Below are 23,821 nucleotides of genomic sequence, written 5' to 3'. Positions count from 1 at the left end.
TGCTGCAGTTTAGCAAGTTCAAACAGCACTACTGATCTGGAAGAACCCATTTTGGTGTTCACAGAACATCATTTATGGAAAAGAATATATCTGGCACCAATACAGCCGAGATGCCTGAAGCATCTCCCATTCTCAGCACTGTTAACTGAATGTAACTCAGAAAGCTGACTCCCAGACACAAAACACCACACTGTTGCATATCTATCAGTATACAACATTTGTATGCAAATAACTTCATTGCCTCCATTTTAGTTTTGTTTGTTTTGCTTTGTTGGTTTTTTTTTTCATTAACAAGTGTAGACCAGCCCTCTAGGGACTCTGATATATCATGGATGATTCTGAAAACTAAATTATTTCCAATTTAAGTTGATGCTTAAACTTTTTGATATTCAAATGCCAGACCCACAAGCAAAGATGGATTCTGAAGGCACAAAGTAAATTGTTACTGATAGGCAGGGTTGCGTAAAGAAGTTTGGGAACCCCTGAAACAGATTGTTGATGTCCGCGGTGAAGTTTCGCATCTCATATCCAAGAAAAGCAGGGGCAAGCAGATGGCATTTACTGAGAAACGATAAGTTCACAACACAGGGGAGCATTTCGATAAACAGTCAGTGACAGCAGTGGGAATGAAAATATGGTTGAAGTGAAATGTGGCAGAGGTGATGCATATTTGATGTGCGCCCAGTCATTCAAAAATCACAGTTTGACCATCCTCTCAAGTAACCCTCATGATATCAATGCCAGGCTCCGTGCTGCTGTGAGTGATGCCAGCTCCGTCACCCGGTTGCTAATGTTGTCACACAAGCACCTTTGTGCTTTCTTCCATGCTGCTCCTCACATATAGGAGCAGCTCCCTGTAAACATCTGCAAAACTCTCTCATTGTCTTCCTTCAAATCTCTCTTTTGTCACCATCCCCCCCTCGAGAAAAACCTTGCGGTGGGTGGGACAGCTGTGGGATGCTGAAATCATTGCTCTGGCCACTATTGTTCCATTGTGCCCTTGTGCTCCCCTGTCTCTCTCCACCTGCTGCGTCTGAGCTTACACGTAGATGCTGGATTTCGGGGAAGGAACTGCATTTGCCTTTTGCATTTGGTCACTGCTCGTGGTAAAAGTGAAGTTAAGAACATAGTCTGAGAATGCTTGTTGGAAAGGAGTACTACACAGGACTCGGAAACTGCATGCTTAAAACTCAGGGGAAAATGTGGATCTTTTGCAAAGAAGAGACAATTGATGAACACGTTTTGTACAAGGCAGGGAGTTTCCTGATGACAGAATGGGATGATCATGCCAATGCACTCGCCAAACAGTCCTTCACAGAGAAACATTTCTGGATGACAATAAGGTCCCCTCTTCTTTAAATATATAAAAAATTTTGGAGGCAGAGTCAATGTTTGAATAGAAAGGCTTAAGCGAAGTTGTGTGGCAAAGCCTAGCCTGTAGCTGGTATGAAAAGAGCAAAGTCCAGAAAGAAAACAGCCTTAACATGCAAGTGTAGCACACAATAACACACAGGCCAGCACAAAGCAGTTGACTGATGAAAGAACATCCTATACCTCAGGGATGCCGCTTTCAGTTTTGGGAAGTAAGTATCCAGTACTAAGCAGCAACAACAAACCCTGCGGCACAGGCTCAGACACAGCATATCTGTTCTGCTGGTTTGTACACGTGGTTAATATCTACGCGTCTAAGTTATGATGAATTAATTGTTTCTTACCTGAAACCTCCTGAGTATTTTTTTCTTTTAGAAAAGTGGACACTGCTTTTAATTGATACGATTTGAACTATAATACAGTAATGCATTAGTATTAGGACCTGTGTATTGAAATCAAGGGCAAAAAGCAAGTTGTTTTGCCCTGCCCAAAATCCCAGGTTCCTTACACTGAGACCTATGTCCCCATACACAATAACCGCAAGCCCTTTTGTTTCTTCCGTATCCACCCAACCAATAATCTGCAGTCCCGTATGAAACTAATTGGGTTCTTTCTCCAGTATTTCTTAACCTCACCCTCTACCCATCATCTCCGCGCCTTCAGGACGTTCTCAGCTCCTTGCTGGGTCCAGGAATGGCTGGCTGGGCAGGGGCGGCACGTGTTGTGGCTGCCTTGGAGGTATGAATACTCTGGTTTGTCCGTCCATATGCAATGCCAATCGGCTGGCCAACACTGCCTGTGGGGACGGTTGTAAAAGCGGAGTCTGACCTATGCCCATCCCAATAGAAAAGACACCCGGCTTTGGCTCTTTCCTATTTTAAACTCATCTTCCCCAAATGAGCAGACACTCAGCAGCTTTCCCTCTTTGTCAGGCTTGGCTGAGATCAGGCAAAGGCTCAGACAGACTGACAGGTTGAGGACAGACAGAGGGAACAGTCACATCAGCCTTCTCTTCTTCAGAAACTAAGTTGATTATAGTAACTCTTCACAACTCTAAAATAGAGTTGTACAAAGGGCATCTCGAACCACCATGAAACTTTTAGTAAAAACCATCACAAAATTCCCTTCTTAGGCCTTGATTTATAATTAATCTTTATTCAATTAACATTTAGCATGTGAATGAGTTCGGTTGAATTGCTTTAGCATACACCTCAGCATGCCTCAGCAGTCAGGGCAGCGGGCAGATGCTAGCAAGAGCTCTGGGTGTGCTTACAGGAATAGGCTTTTACAAATAAAAATCCTGAAGAAAGAGAGAACTTTTTTTTTTTCTTTTTTTTTTTTTCCTGCTTCTGAAATGAATTTTGTTCTGTGCACACAGAAGAATCACAGCAATCTTTGATACTGATTATGTTTTACAGAGAATTCATACTAAGAGTTATGTTTGATAGGGAGAGATGTAGCTGTAATGTTTTATGAATGCTGTGAGTATAGCTGCCGTTTTTGCAGTACAGAAAAATGTATCTTCTCAGTTTCTTGTAAACAAATGTTTTATGCAGCGGTGAGAGTGAGGATGAAAACTCTGTACCGGCTCAGGATCTGCTGAGATCAGAAAATTTTCTCTTAGCCCTGAGTGCAAAAAAATCACCTAAAAATGTATTGGAGTCTGCCTATTCTGAAAATGGAATATCACACGTAAGTCAGATCTGGCCCACAGAGTGTGTGTTTATTCTCTATCAAAGCTCGTAAGAAAATGCCCCAAAGAATAAAAGAGATAAAGCAAGAAAAACAGAAAGCTGGAATTTTTCCTACCAGTCTTTTTTTTTTTTGGAGGACCACATACCATTCAATTTCATATATATAATCCTCTCAGTTCCCTTTCTTGTATTTTTTTTAATGCAACAAAGGAAAGATCTCTTTGTTAATAGCTCCGAAGTTTTACTGGTTCTTTCTTTTGGTGACCCACTGATATTTACAGGCAACAAGTAAGATCTCTATTCCATATGGCTTTGATTTGCTGCCACCACAGAAAACTAAACAGGCAGCAACTTGTAGTAGCACACAGCATAAATGCAAATCGAACTTTGTTAAACACGACTGCTGGCTCCAGATACCCATCAAAGCTCGATGGCTTATGTACATATTTCAGTTTGCCTTTTTCAGCAATAAGAAAAACAGAAATTAGTGTGTTCTTTACAGCAAATATATTAAATGTACTTTACAAGAGCAATCAAACTGCAATTTGCTTTATGTAGTATTTGGACCATTTCTTTGCATTTGTCATGCTTTGCTGTGGATATGAAGTTTTTCATTTTTTCATTGCTACAGCTTTCTTTTCCAGAGCTTTGCATATAGCTGACTGAATTTCCAGCTACCTGGTGATGTCATTTAAACTAATAAATTCTTACAAGCCCTATCTGATGAAAGAGGTATTGGCATCCTAACATTGGTAGCTTACAAGCAGCACTTATATTGGCTATGATTGAGTTTGGGTTCTTTGTACTCCATTTGTACTCAGTATTTTTATCCAAAAGAAAAATTCCATATACTTCAGTGTCTCTGCAATCAAGAAGTAAAATAAACATCCACACTCATCATTCATAGGGCTGAGTGTTAAGAGTTGCATTTTCCAATTTCTTAATGGCAAGATGACATCCTATAAATTCCAGCGGTCTCTCTGGAAAAACTCTGCTGAATTGGATGGTTGTAATAGGGGCTGTTTTATGTCAAAGGGGATGTTTCATGTCAGTTTTCAGAGCATGGTACACAGTTAAGTTAGCAATTGTAGATAATAAAATTTCAGTAGATTCCCAGTTCTGCCAGGTGGCATAGAAGCTGAAGTCTGCAACTTTTTCATGTTGATGGTGATTTTTTGCATTGATCTTAGGCTGGTTTTTCTGTAGACAGTATTTTATTAAAACATCTCAAAAAAATCTATACAAACTGACGGGACACACTTGTAGTTTAAATCAAGAAGATGCTTCTGGAGGAATCTGGGTTGGGGAGGAGGGGTGCTGTGTTCTTAAAGTTAACTTGTGTTGACTTTTTGCGGGAAATCACCTGTCACAAACTTCTTTCCACACATGGTTTGGAGTTAAAGTTACTCTTCAGAGGGGCCCTAATTCCTAAAAGCCAATCATGACTGAATGTGCTAACTCAATTAAGAAGAGGTGTCTTCAGTCCCTTGTAAAAAAATAGTTACTGAGTCTCTACAAGGTCTTTAACCAGAGTCATCTCTAGCCCTAACGTATCTATGCTCAACACCTATCTTTGCTGTGCGACATATTCCCATTCAGTTGTCAGATGTTGACTCCATCCTGATTTCTACCCATGTGTATTGAGTTCTTTATTGACTGTGGTGGTGATTTTCACTTCAGAAGACAGTGTCTACCGAATTACTGCTGACATGAAGATCTTCTGTGTACTTCAGCATTGCCTTATATCTGTTCTGTGCTGTGTCTCCGTGTAACCCAGTCCATCCTTGCTTACTGGAGGTCAGCCATCAAGGTATGGAGCCCTGTTAGGTGTTTGGCCTCACTGTCAATATGTGGCAAACTCAGGGAGGATCATGTTGTCCAGAACTGGATTCCAAGTTTCCAGGTTTGAGATGTGACCTCGCACACAAGCAGGCAGAGCATGGGATCTGCTGGATGGGGCCTGAGTATCATGCACGTCAGGCTCTTCTACTGGGAAGCATGCATTGGGCTCATTTTTTAGCAAGCATGAAGAAAATATGCTGGTTTATGGGAGGATAGATGAGGGGAAAAGCAGTGCTGCAGACGGAGAGTTCAGCACTGGAGGAGCCCCATCCTCATCTACCGGCGTCACCCCTCCAGGCAACCCCTGTGGTCGCCTTAACAAAGAGCACTACCGTTCCTCTACATGACAAGCTGCTGCCAACACACCCTCTGTCACGCTTCGTGCCCCAGATCTGCCTCCTGTCTTCCAGCAAGAAAATGGCCTGAATGCCAGCCCTGAGCACAGGCTGTCGTTCCAAACAAGCCCATGCTTTTCCAGCTCCTGGTACAAAGGCTGCAGACAAAAACCTGAAGCCTGTCCCCAGAAGTGGCTCAGTGTGATGAGCTGCTGTGCCAGTGTCACTTCTGTACATGTACCAGAAAGAACAGGTTTGGCAAAAGGCTGAGCAGGAATTGTCATAGCAACTGAGACTGCAGCAGGATGAGGATCTGTAAGATGCTGCAACCCAGAAAATTCCTGTACATCTTACACAGGAGAGGATGGCAGCAAAATGGATGTAGGAGCTAGAGTATGTCTTTGCAGGGTATCAGCTTTCACTTATGTTTGTCCGTGCTGTCACTCAATATGCTCTGCAGCAAAGACGTGACCTTACAAAGTCTCATATGAGAGAGTCAAAAGTTCCCCATACAGTGTTCATCCGTGAACGTCTTTAAAACCTCTGCTTTTCTTCCTGTTCACACTTCAGCCACATCTCTCTTTCAGGATCTCATTTCAGGATCTCTCTGTTACCACATCTGTTGCCAAATTTTACAGTAAAGCTCCCTCCAGCTTTCTTCTTTCCTGGAAGGTTAGAATGTGCTTTTTGAATGTGTTTGCCATATTTAACTAATGTAAGCGTTACTTTTCTGCTTCCTCTGGCCACAGGATTAAGAAGCAAGTCTTTGTAGATAAGAATACCCCCTGACATATAATTGTCCCATATAGCCTTGGGATCAATACTTCCCTCAGAGCAGATACACAGCTCCCATTTGTACCGATGGAAGTAGCTACATAAATAAAGTACATGAAATGCAGGGCTCTGTAGCTTTCCTATGAGGCAATAAAATATTTTTTTATTCCTTTCATCCACATCAATCTCTATTCATCCAACCAGTTCACAGGAAAGGCATTAGCTGCTAACTGCTCCTCACTTCCTCAGATGCCAAGCCTCCATAAGACCGTACATAAACTGAGCTTTGTGTAGCCTCAAGAGCTTGTTTTTTCTGTCACTGTGTGTGTGCATAACTCCACTAACTTCTGAAGGTGTTAGGCAGTATATATGTATGTGTACAGTACGGAGAATAGACTTCAAAGCTCTGACTTTGGTAGAGTGTCCTTTAAATTAGTGGCAGATGTTTTTCAGCATACCCAGTTGAGAAGTGGTTAGCCAGGTCTATCAGACAATTTCTAAAAACTTGATCCAAAAGAACTTTCACAGAGCATGGATGTTTATCATAGGATTTTAATTTCACTACAAGGTAAACAACTGGCAACATAAATACATCATATTTCTAAATAAACATGTATTTACCTACACCTGGGTCAGAAGTGGGTAGATGATGGGAAAAGCTGCAGCCAGAACTCACAAGGATCTTGCAGAATGTCCCTGGGGCAAAAGCAGGAAAGCCTGAGCTTTTGCAGAAAGTAGAATGAAAAAAGCTTTTCTGTCAAAACTATTGCCCATTGAAAACCCTGGACATGAACTGGTGTCAATGGAAATGTTGTTTGTAAGATCTTGTGCTGATGCTGTCCTAAAAGTAGATGCTAGCAAAGTAGCAAGGGTGCTCTCTGAAGATGTTTCTCCTTCCGCATGTTTCAGAGCATAGTCCTGGAGGTCACTTTTTCAGCTTTCAAACAAAAGTCTTCCCGAGGAACATAATCTTTGTTTAGCCAACTAAGTAATTAGGTTTTTGCACCAAGAAAAACTGTTTCAACAGGAGAGATCAATACTAGAGCACAGACCTGGCCCTAAGTTTCCCTTATCCCATATAATTACCAGAACTCCTGAGCTATTACCTATTAGCCTTTTCATTTTTGGTTGTTCTGTATCAGGACAAAAGAAGGTTTTGAATCTTCAGTTACTTTGGCAGATGGAACACTTGTTTTGTCTTCTACAGTCAATAAGGCCTCTAGAACCACTGAAAAAAATCCAAGATTTGAGAAAGAATGTAGAAGTGTTGATTTATACCAACACTGCACACTCTGTCTATTGGGTTTCTTGGTAAAATCATGGTTTTTCATTATAGGTTGTTTGTTTGTTTTGTTTTTCTGTAACAAAGAGATGTCTATTCCAAAAGGGACTGTAAAAAAATCTGGAGGAAAAGGGAACATGGCAAACCTCTCTTGAAGAGCACTTCTGAGAGAGGAAGACTTTTGAGAGAAGAGAAACTGCAATGCCTAGAAGTTCTCTAGAAGATTTTGACCCACCTTGTTCACAATAGGCAAGATTGTTCAAACCTGAAAAAGAGAGCTAAAATTCAGTTTACACTGATATTGGGGATTGTCTGTCTGCCTCCTCTCTGCACTTCTTTCATGCAACAAAAAACTCAAATCAGTCTTGTTATTGTTTATAGTAATTTTTGCTTCCTGGCTTTTAGTGCTGTCAGCGGAAACATTATCATACATCTTGTTAGACTTTATATCCTGATAAAATTAGCTCTTCAGACTCTCACAGAGACCAGAGCTATGTTACCCCCTGGGTGTTGTTAAGTTGAAGAGCACGAGTCACCCTTTATTTTAGGGTGTCTCTAACCTAAAATAGGGGAAATTTGAGTATCTGGGAAGAAACTTTTGATTCTGAGAATGACTAGAATATTAGAGAGAGTCTGAAAAACAACTGGCGTCCACTTGGACCTTTTCTTTCTGTGAACATGGACTGGGTCATCGCTCAGCCTCTGCCTGCTTGCTACGGTGTAGTAGACATTAAAGTGCTGGTCTTAAACAATTTCACAAGGTTTTATGCAGTTCAGAAAAATGACTGTGTCCAAGCTTTTGCTTTCCAGTCCCAACCTACCCAAGCCTTTGTTAGCCTTTGTAGAAGGCGGCAGAGAAGACAGCTGTAGCTTGATGGCCTGGGCTGATTTGTTGGAAACAAAGCCCCTCTAGATGCATTACTGTTACACATCAATAAATCACAGTTATCACATCACAGTTATAGCCCAATATATACCTTCCCGGTTACAGCTGAAAATAGTTATGAAGGAGGATTAGGGCAGGAATCAGATGAGATCTATGAGTTCTGTGGACATGTGGACGTTTGTCCTCAGAGTAACTCTTTTAGCACTGCTTTAAAGGCTACTGCAAGGTCTCTACAGTCTCATTTCTTTTTTTCTTTCCAGACAAGCCCTGCGGAGACCCACCATCCTTCCCCCACACGATCCTGCACGGCCACACCGGCTTTGAAATGGGGGATGAGCTGCTGTACGTTTGCGCCCAAGGGTACGTCATGGGCAACAAGGAGACGGCGTTCACGCTGCTTTGCGACAGCTGCGGGGAGTGGTACGGGCAGGTTCAGGCCTGTGTCAAAGGTAAGCTGACCCAGCACACGGAGCATCCCTCTGGGATGTTGCAGCCTCCCATCGGCCCAGCTGAGACAGTTTCAGGCTTACAGGGGTGTCTCCTGGGCATGCGCCAGGAGTCCCAGTGAAGGTCTTGGTGACTAGAGCATCAACGTCTCAGCTGGCCCAACAGGGCTTTTACAATCCCATTGGTGCACATCTCCGGTAAACCACAGGGGAGGATAACTTATTCATACTTACATGAGCATAAAGTTTCTTTCTGGGTAGCAGGAGCCATTCAAAATAAAAAAATGGAATTTTTTATGCCGTATTTATTTTTTCCATATCTGGTAACCCCATTTCAGGGATTCACTGAGTCTTATCCCACGGTTGCCGTTCAGCTCCTGCCTTCCAGCCCACCGTCTTCCTTCTTGTTCCCCCAATACCCTTTTTCTTAGTATTGAACATAATTTTTAGTTCCTGGAAAACAGCCTTTGAGAAGATCCTTCACCTCCGTATTTAATATCAGAACCAGTCCCGTTCTGGAAGTCAGCTGTTCATAATCTTGTATGTGCTCATTCTGATACTGGATGAGGTTTGTAACTTTTCAATGTACTTACTTTGTTTACTCAAAGAAAGGGTTTACTACGGATGTTACAAGAAATACTGGAGGTATTTTTTTCAGAGTAGTTCAAAAGCCATGCCCAGGCAGCGTTAGTGAGCCAAAGACATTGTTTACCAGATAGAGTGTACAGTGCAGGTTTTTTATATCTTCTGCTATGTTTATTTTCACACGAAGCCACAGAGTTGCTCCAGAGCAGGCTACTGAAATGAAAACTTGGTGTTTGTTCTCACTTTTGGGAACCCAGAGCAAGTACAGAGAAAAGCCAGTGTCTTTCTGTAGGCGTGCACTAAGCATGGCCTGCATGCAAATAACATCTTACCATAGACATGCTGAGGCTCTCCATGGCTTCATCACCCGGTCACCAGCCTTATGTCTGCTACACACATGTGATGCTACACACTGAGGCCCCTGAGATAGCATCCTCCTTACAGAAAAGATGAGATGCCACGGTGGTACTGTGGCCCCACGGAGACACGGGTCAATACCTCTCAAGGGCACAGCAGACCCATGTGCAACTCCCTCCGCTTCTTTATATTTTCTAGGTTGAATTGAGCTGACCATCCTTTAGAGGTTCTTGGATTTTTATTTGGGATGGAAAAAGGGTAATACAATAGCTGTTTATCTTTTAAGCCTTAGGCTTTGTCCACTGGCTTGTAAGAAGCTAGTCTGGCTGATCTGAGCTTTTACTAGCCCTTTCCTACTAGTTGCTTGAGCACTTTTGAACTTCTGGCTTTACATATGTGCAACATCCTGCTTCCGTTTGATAGGTTAGGAAAATTAAAGACCTATGTAAGTTAGGAGAGCTGCCTGTGCCACGGAAGAAGTCTGTGACAGAGTGACAGAAATACAGTTCGGGTTAGAGCTAAGCAGTGAGATGGAAAAGTTTAAAAAAAGTGTATTATTTTTTAATTTGCCCCATTAAAAAGGCATACAATTTTTCTCTTGTACCATGCTTTCAGGATTTTTGTCTACAAACAGAACAGTAGCTACCCAAATATTTCTCCATTAAAAGGAATGAAAGTGGATTTTCTTACCGAATAACTTGACTCAAGGAATCAGGCTTCTATTAAAAAAAAGCCAAACCAAAATGTAGAAGCTCTGGGAAATTATAATAATTTGATTATAATAATGACATTTCCTAGATCTAAACCTTCAAGAAAATCCACCTTTATATGTTAGTTAAATTCTGCAGCAAACTTTTAACTTTAGCCTTGTTTGAACATAAGCTAAATATTGTCATGAGTTCAGATTTGGATGCAATCTGAATTCTGCTTTCTCATTCTCTTTCTCACGTTACCCTGCTCAATGCATAAAGCTCACGATTTTTCCAATATTTAAGAACAGTCATTAGACTATCTTACTTTTTTTTTCAGAGAGATATCACACCTTTAAGATGATATATCTGGCAAAACAGATAAATTTGAAGCAAAGGAATGGGCAGCTGTCGTGTAGCTGAGCTGTCTATATGGGCTGGAGTCTGCATATCCATTTCAGAACCTATATATGCCTTAATGCCCAGGGGCTTGCAAGGAGTTATTTTTACTCATAAATATGTACCACCAGGCAGTGGATAATCATGAGAAAAGGTCAAACTTGTTCTTAGTAGAAATGGGTCAAGTCTGTGCACCAGGGAACCAGACACTCAAAACCATGCAAATGGTATATAGAGAAAAAAAAATAAAAATAAAAAAAATCCAGCATCTTTCTGAACTATTTCAGCTTCCAGAACTGTTCTTATAAACAGCAGTTCAGATGATTAAGTGAAATACTACAGGGAGTGGAGGATGAGCATGGAGGAAGAGAAGGAAAAAAGAGTATCTACATCTAATAACCCAGTGGGCCTGAATCTCCTATAATCCGCACCAAACTGATACTTCTTTTTCCTTCACTGAGGTTAGTGAAAATGCTAACTTTATCACACATAGAAATAAAACTGTATTACGCCAAAGTATGAAAGGGAAAGAATCAGGCCATTTAAGTTGTGTGTGTTTCACTGTTTCCCCTGGATAAATAGGCTATTTCCCCTGTTTTGCCTCAGTCTTTCACACAGCTGCAGGGGAGAGAAAAATATTTTTAAAAGAAATAGGAAAGTGTGGCTGTAAAATCACAAACACCAATACTGGAACTTGGGAGCAGATGTAATATGGTGGATTATGATTTTTAAAATTATTTAAATGTAGATGTCATGCTGAGGGGCTTCCTTTGATTAGTGTTTTTCAAACACTTTAAGGACCTGCGATAGAAAGTACAACACATGTTCAATTAATAATTATATATTCAGTCCCCCTGATCACAATTCTTTAAGAAAGGAGGCTTTACAGGAAGACTGAAATGTGTGATACTAGGGTTCATTATTTTTAAAAAAGTAGGAATTCAGTGAAAAAGAACAAAAAAAAGGAATTTAATTAAAAGAAACCTGATTTAGTTGACAGATATTTGGGGGTCATAGGAGAGAGGAGAAAAATTATTACGTACTCCAGAAGTCAGTGCACCCACTGCTTTTTAAGTGCTTTGAGGCAGGAGAGTAACTTCCCTATCCTGAAGGATAATGATGGGACTTAATGGAGGATTTATATCCCTGTTGTCAGAGGAAAGATGGTCATGAAGTCACTTCAGTGAACATTTAAGTGCTATGTTTAGAGATTGGTAAGATGATACGATTCCCTTGTTCTGCATCTGTGCCGGGTGAGCAACTGGAAATGTGAGTGGTCCTGATGCTCTTACACCAACACAACTCGACCATGGGGAGAAAACTCCAGTCAGGGGACTAAAAGCTATAAGGACAGTTCCTACATCTTGGACCATCTCTGAGACTGGGGCAAGTCACTATAATACTCTCTGCTGCTTACTCCACCTCATCCGTGAAAGAGTAATAATGTTTATCCAGCTTCACAAGAGAAGATTTGCGGATGTTACAGCTGCGTATTGCTGTACTACTTGGTAACTGCCACATTATAATGCCCAGCTGTCCAAGCAGAATGTCAGACTAAACAGCAATAACTGGGTTTTTCCTCTTGTTTGTGTAAAAGCATTGAGCCTGCTTTATACTCCCAGTTGCTCACCCAGAGCAAAAGCAGGGTCGAAGAACTATCATCGTAGCAGTGTCTAAATATAGCACTTAAAAGTTCTTTGAAGTAGCTTTATGATCATCTTTTCTCTCTGTTTTGATCCATTTAGAAGAGATAGCGTCCATTCTGGCACACAGGATGTCAGTGTACAACCATAGAGTTGGCAAATTCATAAATGAAATTAAATGAAATGAAAAAAATATATTATGCATCAATATACATATAATCCAAAATATGTGGCAAAACTTGGCTATGGGCATAACTGAACAAAATCATTTCAGGGTTATATTAAGATACAGTAAAGTACGTTGGAAATTAAGAAAACAGTACATTACGAATGGCTTTAATGTGCATTTTGCACACCCGGTTACTGTAATTTGTAACCAAGATGCTTTTTAAGAAAAAAAGTGGCTCTGTATAGTTAGTGCTTCCTGAAATTTCTAATCATGAAAAGAGGCTATGTTCTAGCTGGAAACACAGGGATATTCAACCCAACAAAGCAGCTTTAAGCAGAGAACAAGGAAATACATGTTTTTTGCAGTTTATTATTTTTTCTCTTTCTGTGGAGAGAACACATTTGTTTCACAAAAAATATCCTGAATTTTGGCATTGTAGCAAGGTCTGAAAGCAGATGGATACATGACATGCTGTGGCTGTCCTGCAGGCACAGAGACTAAAGTGACCATTGCCAAATGATGTTGGTTTGTTTTGGGTTTTTTTTCCCCAAATGAACCATAGGTTCAATATCAGAAGCACTAATACTACCATTTTGGGGGGAAGTGGAGGAGTGGGGGGAGGTCAGGGCTACATTGCATTAGGCTGCATCTTTGAGAGTTTGCTTTCTGAAAGAGAAGGCAGATTAGATGGCTGGGAAATCATGTCACATCTCTGCCCTAAAACTGGCTAAGAAGAATGTAATTTATTTATCCTTTTCCCTTGCCTGCTTTGGATTTTTCCAACCAGCTTGTGGCAGGGGAGGTCATATCTTCTGCACATCCAAGGAATCTCTCCAGTGTCAACACTTGGATACTTGTCTACTGTGTTCAGAGCTGGTCTAACTTTTCCACACTGAGGACCATACTCCTCATTTCAGTGGAAGGAGGAGTTGGCTGACTTTGACCACCTCTGAAAGCTTCATCTGCAGCTCTGTCTTTTTGCCTGCTTCAACTATTCTCATTACTTCAAATGTTGCTTTCTGAGTTTTCAAGAATAGTATTGATTCACATTCATGTGGTCTGTAAGCATGACTAGCCAGCACCATTTAATTCTTTTTCTTTTCTTTTTTTTTCTTTTTTTTTTTTTTTTTTAATGGGGCGATTAAAAGAAAATCTCTCTGGCTTTTGATCTTATTTGGGAATGCTTTTTTTTTCCTTCTGAGAGTGCAAAGGGAGAGTTGTGACACACAAACAAAATCAGCAAAAAAATATGTCCATGGCCTGTCAAAACAATTGTTATGACAAACTTTGGTTCTCTTTTCAGGTCTGTCACTGAGCAGTTGTATTAGATTAATGTAAAGTATCGATTTGGCATGAACTGATTCTGCCAAATCAAATTAGTTTAAAAAATTATGACGGGTTATTTATTTATATTAGCAGGCTTTCTGCTAGAATAAAAATCATCTTCCTTCTTGTAGCTGTTGCAAAAGACAAAAGGCAACACAATTTCTGTCTAGTGTACTCCAGTTGATTTGCGAGTAGTATGTTCGTGTGCCTGATCCAAGTCAAATGGTTAATTCTTCGAGATGCTGTAGTTCACAAATCTGACTGATCTTAGGCAAATCGTCCTACATCCTCTTTTCCTTCCCAGCCTTAAAGACAAATGCCGCCTTCTTAATGTTTGCTGTAACTACTCTGAGATTCTTAGAATAAAGATGTTTTTATACAGTAGAAATGTTTATGATGATGGTCTACATAGAATCAAGTTTCAATTTCCTGTAGTCCAAAAATACCTCCACAAAATATGCAGTGCACTTTATGGCTGTCCAAAATAGCAACACTCAAAATAGAGCTCGGATGCCAATATGCTATCTAGAAGAAAAATTAAACTGATCCTAGAGTGTAGAAAACCAGACTCTTTGGGTTTGCCTTTCTCTATGTTTGGTCACTGTTTTCACATTAGAATCAAAAGTTGAAGGAGAGGAAAGCTTTTTAGGACTGGATGCTGCCCAGAAAGGACAAGGCTAAATTAAAAGGATTTTACATTTTAATTGAGCTTCACATCTTTGGTAGTATGCCATTTCAGCATCTGTTGCTGTAAAATGTTCATTTCAGCTTCAGTAATCCCTCAGACAGTGAATCAAAACTCACTGATCCTCAAGTCTGCCAGAGGAGGGTAGGGGTAAGATGTAACAATGACCAAATATAGAAAGATTTTGGTCTTGGACTAATTAATTTCAGTGCTGGCTCTTCTTAAAACCAGACCTGCCTGGATAGGAAGGAAGATGCAACCACTTTTAAATCAGTTGCTAGCTGTTTTAAAAAAGTGTATAAATAAAGGTTACAACTATTTGGATAAGAGGTGGAGCTGAATCTACTTTGGTTGTTGCTCTTCAGTACTGAGAATAAAATTCAGGGAGCTGGAAAGCTCAAGAAGGTGCTGAGGAGGTGAGCAAAAAGAAGTGCAAAAGTTGTGCAATCTGTTCCTGGAAAATCAGGCTCACGGCTGACTTAAAAATTGTCATGGTAACACAGACTCACTAAATACTAAGTCCAAGCCCCATTTGAAGGTCTGAGGCCCAGAAGAAAGAATAGAATATTATTACTGTGTAAGTTGATTCAGGATCATATAAATCAAAGCTTCAGAGTAAGGGGGTCTGTATTTCCTTTGATGGTTAGAGAGTTCAATAGTTGCTTTCATTCTGGCATCCCATAAGCTAACATTAGTTATGTTGGTAGTCTTTGCTATAAACTGTACAAATATGGGAGATTGCATATGAAAATACATTATAGCAGCTTTACAACTTAGGCCACAATCTGATTGTCAGAAGGAACAAGACTCCCTTATGTGGTGACAAGCAGTGCATAATGAGCTCCAATCTCAGGCTCTCTTTAGACTATAATGGGCTTTTTCTTTCCTCAACTCAGCATTAAGAAAGCACCAATTCATTTCTATACATGCAGGATCAGGCCCAAAGACAGCAGGTTTGAAGGAGACTTGACTTGATTGATGGTTCAACAAACCCTTAATATGTTCTGATAGACTGAGGACTCTTATTTTTCTAGGAGCACATGCTCTTTCCTGATGTGCCTATAGGACTTTCTTCTAAAGGGCTGAAAGTACGTGGCAGGAGAGGCACTAAAGGGGAAGACCTTCAAATTCTATTAAAAAAATATTACTATACTTGTTAAACATTCACCAATGATCCGGACTGGCCAATAAGATGAATACTAGCTGCCCATTCATATTGCTAACTAAATAATAGGTCTGGAGGAAACAATACAAGCACAGGAATGTAATTTTTCTTCATGCATATGTGTGCGTGCAAATGTAAAAATCAATGTTTCATCCTCAGCTGGATTACTGTAGTCTGAAAAGTAAATGAGTGGCAAAAATAGAGGTACAGGAGACACACAGATGAAGACAGACTGATGTGATGATTCATCTCAAAAAAGAAAACAATGACTATCACAGCTGGTAAATAGTGAGTTCTCACATTACAATGTCCCAGTTCATATAAATCCAATAGACACCTATAGGCTGTCCTGAGAGACACTGGACTTCAGTGAAGCAGGCATGGCAGACATCAACTTTTAGCAGGAGTCTGGATGGTAAGAGGACAAAATGGCTCAAGGCACTGTTTCCATGCAAAGAGAGCGCCAGGTAGAAAAATTCTTAAGTGAAAGCAAGACAAGGGACAAAGTGAGACTAGCATTTGATGGCTATTATAAGCGCTACATAGCGATGGCCAGTGCCACACAGGGCTTCATAAATACATTGCTAAAATGCTTCCATATTCAGAGGTACCCGCCAATCATTTACAAAAGGCTGGAATACTGTTGGACATGATTTTAGGATGAATTAGAAAAGTGACAGTCCTGCCAGGAAGCTTTTCACTCTGAGAACTGGATTCCCCTGTCTGTTAAGTCGTCTTTACACCAAACGGAAGTTTTCCCTGCTCTGGAGAGGACGGAGAGGATCTGGAGGATTACACAAGCAGATGAGGACACCAGGACCAGGAGGGAGAGAGAGATCCGTTGTTGGCACTGGTGTATCGTGCACAGGTTTCACCCTACACCCTTGCTGTGAGATGAGAGGACCTGCTGAGAACATCCAGTTCTCCAGCATGATAGCTTTCACAGAGGTATTAACTCTCCACAGGCTACGTCGCACATTTCGGTTTCCTCAGCATAACTGCTTTGGTTTCTGGTAGATCTGGACGCTATTCCAAGAAAAATACCTTTTGCTAATACTCATTCTGTTCTGGCACCTGGCTTAAGCTGTTCTGGCAAAAAGTAAGCTGGTGTGATCTATATCACCACTAAGTGTTTTTGGTCAGACTGGTTTGACAATATTTCTAATCTTTCTTAAGAGTAGACCAAATATGGCTCTGCCAGAAGTCTGGGAAGCAGTCTCCGAGGAGAATGTGACTCATTTGGAAATTGAGGTGGGCCCCAGATGAAAATGTGATTCAAAGTTGGTTGAGTGTAAAAAGGCAAAAAAAGATAAGGCTTTATAAATGCATTGATTTGTAATTCAGCTTCCACTATTAATTTCTTGTTTCCCGCGTCATGCCAGGTCTATTGCTTCACTGTCTTCATGAAAGACTAAATGCTCTCTTAAAAAGAAAAAATCTCACTGCGATTCGGTTTGGTTTATTTTCCATATCCCAAGGCACTATTTTCTAGGACTTTTAATGCCAGCATAAATCTCAGCAATTACATCAACTTTCTATGGAGTAAAAATTGTGTGAGCTGAAAATCAACCACCCTGTCTAGTTTGGAAAATTTTTCATTGAGCTGAGGTTTTAGAAGAGTGGAAGAAATATAAATTACAGTGCATTATTTCATTCAGATTCAAACATTTACTTTCATGCTTTGAGTCAAGCCTATTTTGCTATGAGTGGCAGGTCTGTTGAGGCATGGGGAGTACTTCTAAACCAAACTCAAACTTTATGATGAACCCGCCCTTCTGTTGCACCCAGTTATTTTTTTGCCAGTTTGGGTTTGGTTTTTTTTCTCTTTTTCTTTTTGGTAACATTTAGTTTCCTAAAATTGGAAGCCGCGGAGTTGATTGCAGATGGTATTATCTTGATACCTAGGTGTTAGGCTTTAAGTGTTGGAGACAGAGTTTTCTATCCTTACAGTCATGGGTGCATCTTGCTTTCTTCAGATGAAGATGAGCAGAACTCAGTGTCAGCTTTGGTGGTGGGGTCTTCCTCGGGCAGCTCTGAAGAGCTCTCATGGAATGAGAAATACCATTCAGCTCACCCGTCCCCAGGTGTCGTATCACAGCAACACCAAGGTCATTGAAGAAAAGTAATATAATGACAAAAAATTGAACACAAGGTACTGGAATATAATCCTTTAAAATCAGCTGGCTCAAAAGGATTGAAGTTGCTGTAAAACTTCTAGTTTGGGGGGGGGGGGGTGGGTGTAAATCCAATTAGTAATTGACTACTTTTTGCTATATGTTCCTCTCCACATCCATTTCTTGCTTGAATGTGATGAAAAATTTTCCTCAAGTCTGGCAAAAAGAGTCATGTAAGGGAGAGCAAATGTTTGAGAAAACAATAAGCAACTGAAGAAAGTCCTCTAACTGCAGACATTAAGTTATTTATATACATTTTTAAATCTGGAAAGATAAGATATTAGCGGTTAGCATTGACACCTATCCTGATTTTTTTAAAAAACTTTATATTGACTATCAGCTTATGGTGGACCATCCCCTTTTAAATAAACAGTAACACCGAATGAAAAATACTCTCTAAAAGTCACTCCTCGTTGCACCTTTCTTCTTGGCTTCTTATAACAGATGTGCCCAGTGCTTTTCTGGAGAAATTAAATGTTGGCTTTTGTGGATTTTTGTAATGTTTCTAGATGAAACCGAGGCACACATTGACTATGAAGATAACTTCCCTGATGACAGATCAATACCTATTGTTGAGAACGAACATGTCAATGGCAAAGAGGAAATCAAGCAGGAGAAAGAACAGCTTTCCTTCAGTAAAAGTTCAGAGGAAGGAAGAACTGGAAGTACCAAAGGTGTTACTCAGGACACAGACATTTCTGAAAAAGGAAGCAGGGCACCAACGGAGTCCCCTGTGTCACTCCTAAGCCAAAAAAACTTGTTTTGGTTTCCTTCGGAGGCTTTCAGTGAGCCTGAATCAGATAAAGAGACAGATGATTCCACTAAAGCACAGTTTTCTGAAGGTGATAACCACATTGGAGTGAAGACAGCCTACGATGAACCAGGTGCCAAAATGTTTTATGACAGTGAGGATTTCCCCATTGGACCCATTCTTACAACTAATGATACAAAGGCAGAGATAGATGCAGTTGCTATTACTGACGAGTCATGGTTAGATGGCTATCCAGTAACACAAGAAGTGGTAGAGGAGGATGATGATGAGGGGGATAAAGTTGATGGTTCGATGGGAACAGAAGATGACATCGTCCTCACGACTGACCAACCGAATCACGTTGAAGTAAGAAAATCTGGCAACGGTAGCCCAGCTCCAGAGGAAGGCGTAACACAGATCGTGGCAGCAACAACGAGGATAGATGATGAAGGGGCCAAAGAGACACCGGTACCACTTACGTCAGTGAGTGGTCTGGAGCACTTAAGTGTGAGCAGAGGTTATGATGATGCTGCATGGGACCACCCAACTACATCTCTGGAAACTGTGACTCAGGAGCCCGCTACAACGATGCTGTTTGACATAACCAGCTTAAAAATGTCCATGTCAGAAACCTCTGTGATAGTCAGCCCCTCTGATCACACTCTGTATGCAGAACCAAAAGAAACAACCACCTATCCAGCACAAGTAGCAACCACTGCACCAGCTGGGGATATCATTACTGACACGTCGTCCCAGGAATTAGCTGAGCAAGAAAATCTAACCCAGGGCCTTGGAGAAAAGCCTGTCCCCACTTCTGAGCCATGTGAGGGAGAGGATTGTCCCAAGTCCAGTAAAGGTGCTATCATCGCAGTAATTGTGATTCTTCTCTGCTTGTTACTGGCAGCAGCTGTACTGGCTCTGTGGTTTTTCAAAAAACGGCAGCAGAAAAATTCTGTCTATAAACTGAACGGAAGGTGTCAACCCAGACATCATTGCTACCACCACTACCACCACCAGCACATCGAAATGCAGAAAGTTTAACCAGGGGTCTTTTGGCAGAGATGCTAGGAATCAGAAGAAAAACATATTGATGCTAGAAGGATGACATGACTCATGGATGCTAAAATCCAGCAGTGCAGAAAGCAGAAGAAAAAAAAAGAATGCTAAAAGAACATAGAAGACAGGAAATATTTCATCCATTCAAAATCACAGTTTAGCATATTTGACCTTTCAGAGCTAAAGAGTATATATGTTTTTATCACAAGGGTCTTTTGGAGACATCAGCAGGACACAGCGTGCTTGGTAGTACATCTACAATTTGTTCCGCTTTTACATTTTGCTCCTATTAATGATAAATTAACTGATTAATTTCTGTGTTACCTGGTTATAATGTAATGGCAGGGCTGGTCAGGCCTTCTTGGTCTATTCTCAGTGGAAGAGGGAAAGAAGGAGGGAAGGAAGGGAGAAGGATGTTTTTGGAGCAACCACACATTTGGTGTTTGTTCCTTTTTTAGAACCTGCCCAGGCTGCTGGTCAGGATAAGCCACTGTAACAAATTATTACCTGACGTGTCTTAAAAAGAAAAATTATTTGCTACCATACTGTAACGGATAGTACTGCAATGATTACTAAGGTACTTTTCTCCAACGTTGTGAATTTAACAAGCCATAAATGTTGGATCATTACGCTATTTTTCTGGAAGGTGTTCTTTTAGCCTTAGTGAAGAAATGCCATTCTTATACTAATTTTTTATAGAAATAATGTCTCCCTGGAATTCAGAGAATACTGTAAGTGCCATTCTTCCTTGACTATCTGCAGGAGAGGAGTCAGAGCACCTTTGATTCCAGGTGTTATGATGAATAGCCTCTTATTACAGAGCCAAAGAGTGATGAAGCACTTTCCAGGGGAACTGTATATAAAGTCAGCTGCTTTTCTGAACATGATACCAGCTGACCAAGATACTGAATTTCAATTCACAGCCGGTAGTACCTCTGGTAACTGAAGCCATTTATAATACTTCTGCCATATGAACTCTGTGGAAGGACTGATTTTCACCATTCTGGTCTCTTGTCAGCTGGAGGGGTGTCTGGTGTGGACACTGGCTATGAGAGATGGGTATCCATTTTGAAAGCTGCTTATTGTGGTTTTAAAGATAAAGAATACCTGGGAAAGAGAGAAATTGCATCCAGTTGATAAAATGCAAACACTTGGCTCTTAGACTGAGTGTTGGTATAAAAACACAGAGGCTTTTCCAACAGCATGTTCCATTTCCAGCAGTTCTGAACATAAACAGGGAGAGAGGGGAGGATGTTTTCTAGAATCCCTTAACATAGTTCTGATGAGTTTAGTATGAAATACTCTTCCTTGCCTTTCTGAATGAACAGGAGAAAGACTGGCAACCGTGAATAATCTGCAGGTCAGAAATAAATTCATTTGCCACTCTATTGTACAGCCTTAGCCAAAATATGCCAGTAGTTCAACACATCAAAATATTGGAGTAAGAAAAGGTGACTGGGTGGAGTTCATCCGTTTTTATGTTCTGCCTTGAGTGACAGTAGTAACCATCTCTAACTCCATGGAAGGTAGACTTGATGAAATGGAGTGCAGAATTGGGCCCATCATAGGCACAGCCATCAGTCTCGGTGCTGGTAAGGAAAACAAAGCATTGTTAGATGATGGCTATACATTATCTTGGCGAATTTGACCTCAGAGTGGTAAGAGTTGAATCTAATTGCCTGGCAAAGAGCCGCAGTAAATAAAGAAGGACAGAAACTGTACAGATTTGTAAATATTGTGTTCTCTGACATATGCATGACTTTATGCTTTTAATGCATTCTAGACTATGAAATAACCTAGAATTTCTGTTGTAAACTATTTTTTTATGCAGTAATGTTTTTAAAAAAAAAACCACGATGGATTTCGCACTAAGCAACTTTATGGAGACTGTTAACTCAACTAAAACATACCATCTGTAATCTCATGGATATGCTGAAAAATAAACACAGGAACATCCATTAAAAATTTTGTTTAACTGAAAGGTACAAGTACGTGTTACAGTTCCTTGTAGCATCCTTCAAAATGAAAAGTCAATACTACTTGGCTCTGAACATCTGAAAATGAGACTCAAAATCTTATTACAAACAAATTGTACAGGGATCTTATTTGATACTTAGAAAGACTTGTTATTCATGAACCAGAAGAAAATGTACATTAACATAAAGTTTTGGAGGTATTTAAATAAAAATCAAATCACAAAAAAAGGGAAAGGAAGTGCTTGTGTGTGTTCTTGTGCAAATCATCCAGTTTGCCCACATGTTTATGGAGAAAAGATAGGACTGTCACTTGGGTAATCCTTGTAGAAGACACTTTTGATACTAAAAAGATTAGCTGCAAATTGTTTAGCTTAGGCTGCCAGCCCAGTTCTGCTTCAGAAGACCATCTACCCCCTTTGCAGCAGCATCTGTTTGTACTCATGGTTTTCAGTTTACCAGAATGATTCAGGGAGTTTGGGAAAACTAATAAACAGATGGGGATAAACAGCCCATGAATGATACGTTTGACTTAGACCTCCTTTTGTGTGCGAAACTTAGCTAATCAAAGACAATAGGCATGGCAAAAAAAAAATAATAGTACAGCAAATGCAAAATCTGAAGATGATAAGGTCAAAGTACAGTCAGGGATGAGTTACTTATTACAGCAGTTAAGAGCTGAAAGTGCCAGATGTGGGTTGAAATTAAGAAAGAAAAAAGGGAAGGGGGAAATATCAGGAGCGATTTTGTGATGGTGACATCCAGTCATTAAGAGATTGATCTGTTGCTCTGTGATGAAAGTCATGTATTGTCCTCTTCTAGGGAAGCCATGTGTTACAACAGGCTGGCCAGAACCAGCTCTCTGGTGTTAAAGACTGAGATACGATCTCCTGTTCCTCTCCTTTCCTTTATTAACAACTACCTATTAGCTGGGGCCCCATCTCATATAGATTGTGTGCTGCTGCGTCTGGGCAAGAGTCCTGCATAAATTTGCTGTCAGGCAGGCTGAGAAGTGACACTGTGGGGTGTGACAGTGAAGCTGCTGGCAGTGTTTGGGGGTTCAGGCCCTTGCAAGCAAAAGGTGTTTGTTCCCCTTTGTATGGGAACACTGGGATCACAGATTTTAGGTATTTAGGAAGTTCTCAGGCTGAAATCCCCTCAAATTCTGTGCTTGTCCTTGCATTTGCCAGCTAGATGACAATATATGGTTTACTGTGCTGTACTGCCTTATTGCATACTGTACCTTAAAAGCTATTATGTTGGGGATTTGTTGCCACAGGCATTGGAGCCAACATAGATTGATTTTTTTTTTTCTTCGATGAGAAGAATTTACAGGTTTTTTTATATCCAATAATTTCTACTGGATATAAATATATCCATTATATCCAATAATCCAATGCAAAGACACAACATAATACATAGCTGTGAAAGATCAGAATACGTAGCTATGAATGACCATTGTAAAAATTAGAAATTATTAGATAGTTATAAGACTTGGCAAACTACAGGGTTACCACCAGCTCAGGATAACACTTAAATGTTTAATCCCTTTTCAGATAAGTGATTGTGAGAATGGGGCAAAGGTGGAAAGACTCAATTTTTTTTCTTTAAAGTTAGTAGTCACATGAAGGTACATCTCTGACCCCCATATTCCCACTTGAAAGTAAGCCCGTTCCATTACTTTGCAAAATAATTAATCAGGAACAAAGCACATTTGTTACTTCATGCCACTTAAAAGGCCTACCCATGAGACATCAAAGGGAAGAAAAAGTTAAAAATAATCAAAGAAACCTTAGAACGTTTTTCTACAGAAAAGGTTAGCATTTATAAACTTAAAAATTCAGAACTCTCTACAGAATTTAGTTTCCATATATCATCGGTACTCTAAGGAGAGAGAAGAGGGGAGGGAAGAGAGATGGGTGTCTAAACCACTGAATATTTTCTTGCCAAAAATAAATAAATAAAAAAGGTGTCTATTTATTTTAATATTTTTTCCTAGGCACTGAAGAGGACTTAAGATACAAACCCCTGATTTGCTGGGGTGTGCAACCCAACTTACTTTGGCTATTTCTTACTTAACTTCTTTTTTGTATATAGCTTAAACTCTCCACACTAGGTCATTCAAGTCTTGAGTCACTAGGAAAAAGAAGTTGCTGTTTAAAGTATGGCAGACAACCAAAAGTTCAGACAGCTGCAATGAAGGATTAGTTGTGGGTTTT

At 40.3% G+C, this 23,821-nt stretch overlaps 1 protein-coding gene across 1 annotated transcript in view; it reads left to right on the top strand.

Moving 5' to 3' along the window:
* The window catches only part of SUSD5 (sushi domain containing 5), a 43,816-nt gene extending 21,993 nt beyond the window's left edge, over positions 1–21,823 (top strand). Inside the window, exons 4-5 of the mRNA XM_049816562.1 lie at positions 8,445–8,633; positions 18,332–21,823. Coding sequence (XP_049672519.1) covers positions 8,445–8,633; positions 18,332–19,614 — 1,472 coding nt within the window. The 3' untranslated portion in view covers positions 19,615–21,823. The remainder of the gene's footprint in view (positions 1–8,444; positions 8,634–18,331) is intronic.
* Positions 21,824–23,821: the final 1,998 nt, after the last annotated feature.

The sequence above is a fragment of the Accipiter gentilis genome, chromosome 14 (genome assembly GCF_929443795.1).
Source record: "Accipiter gentilis chromosome 14, bAccGen1.1, whole genome shotgun sequence".
Lineage (NCBI taxonomy): Eukaryota > Metazoa > Chordata > Aves > Accipitriformes > Accipitridae > Astur > Astur gentilis.
The sequence above is the reverse complement of the archived record's forward strand: the minus strand, read 5'-3'. Positions and strand labels throughout refer to the sequence as shown.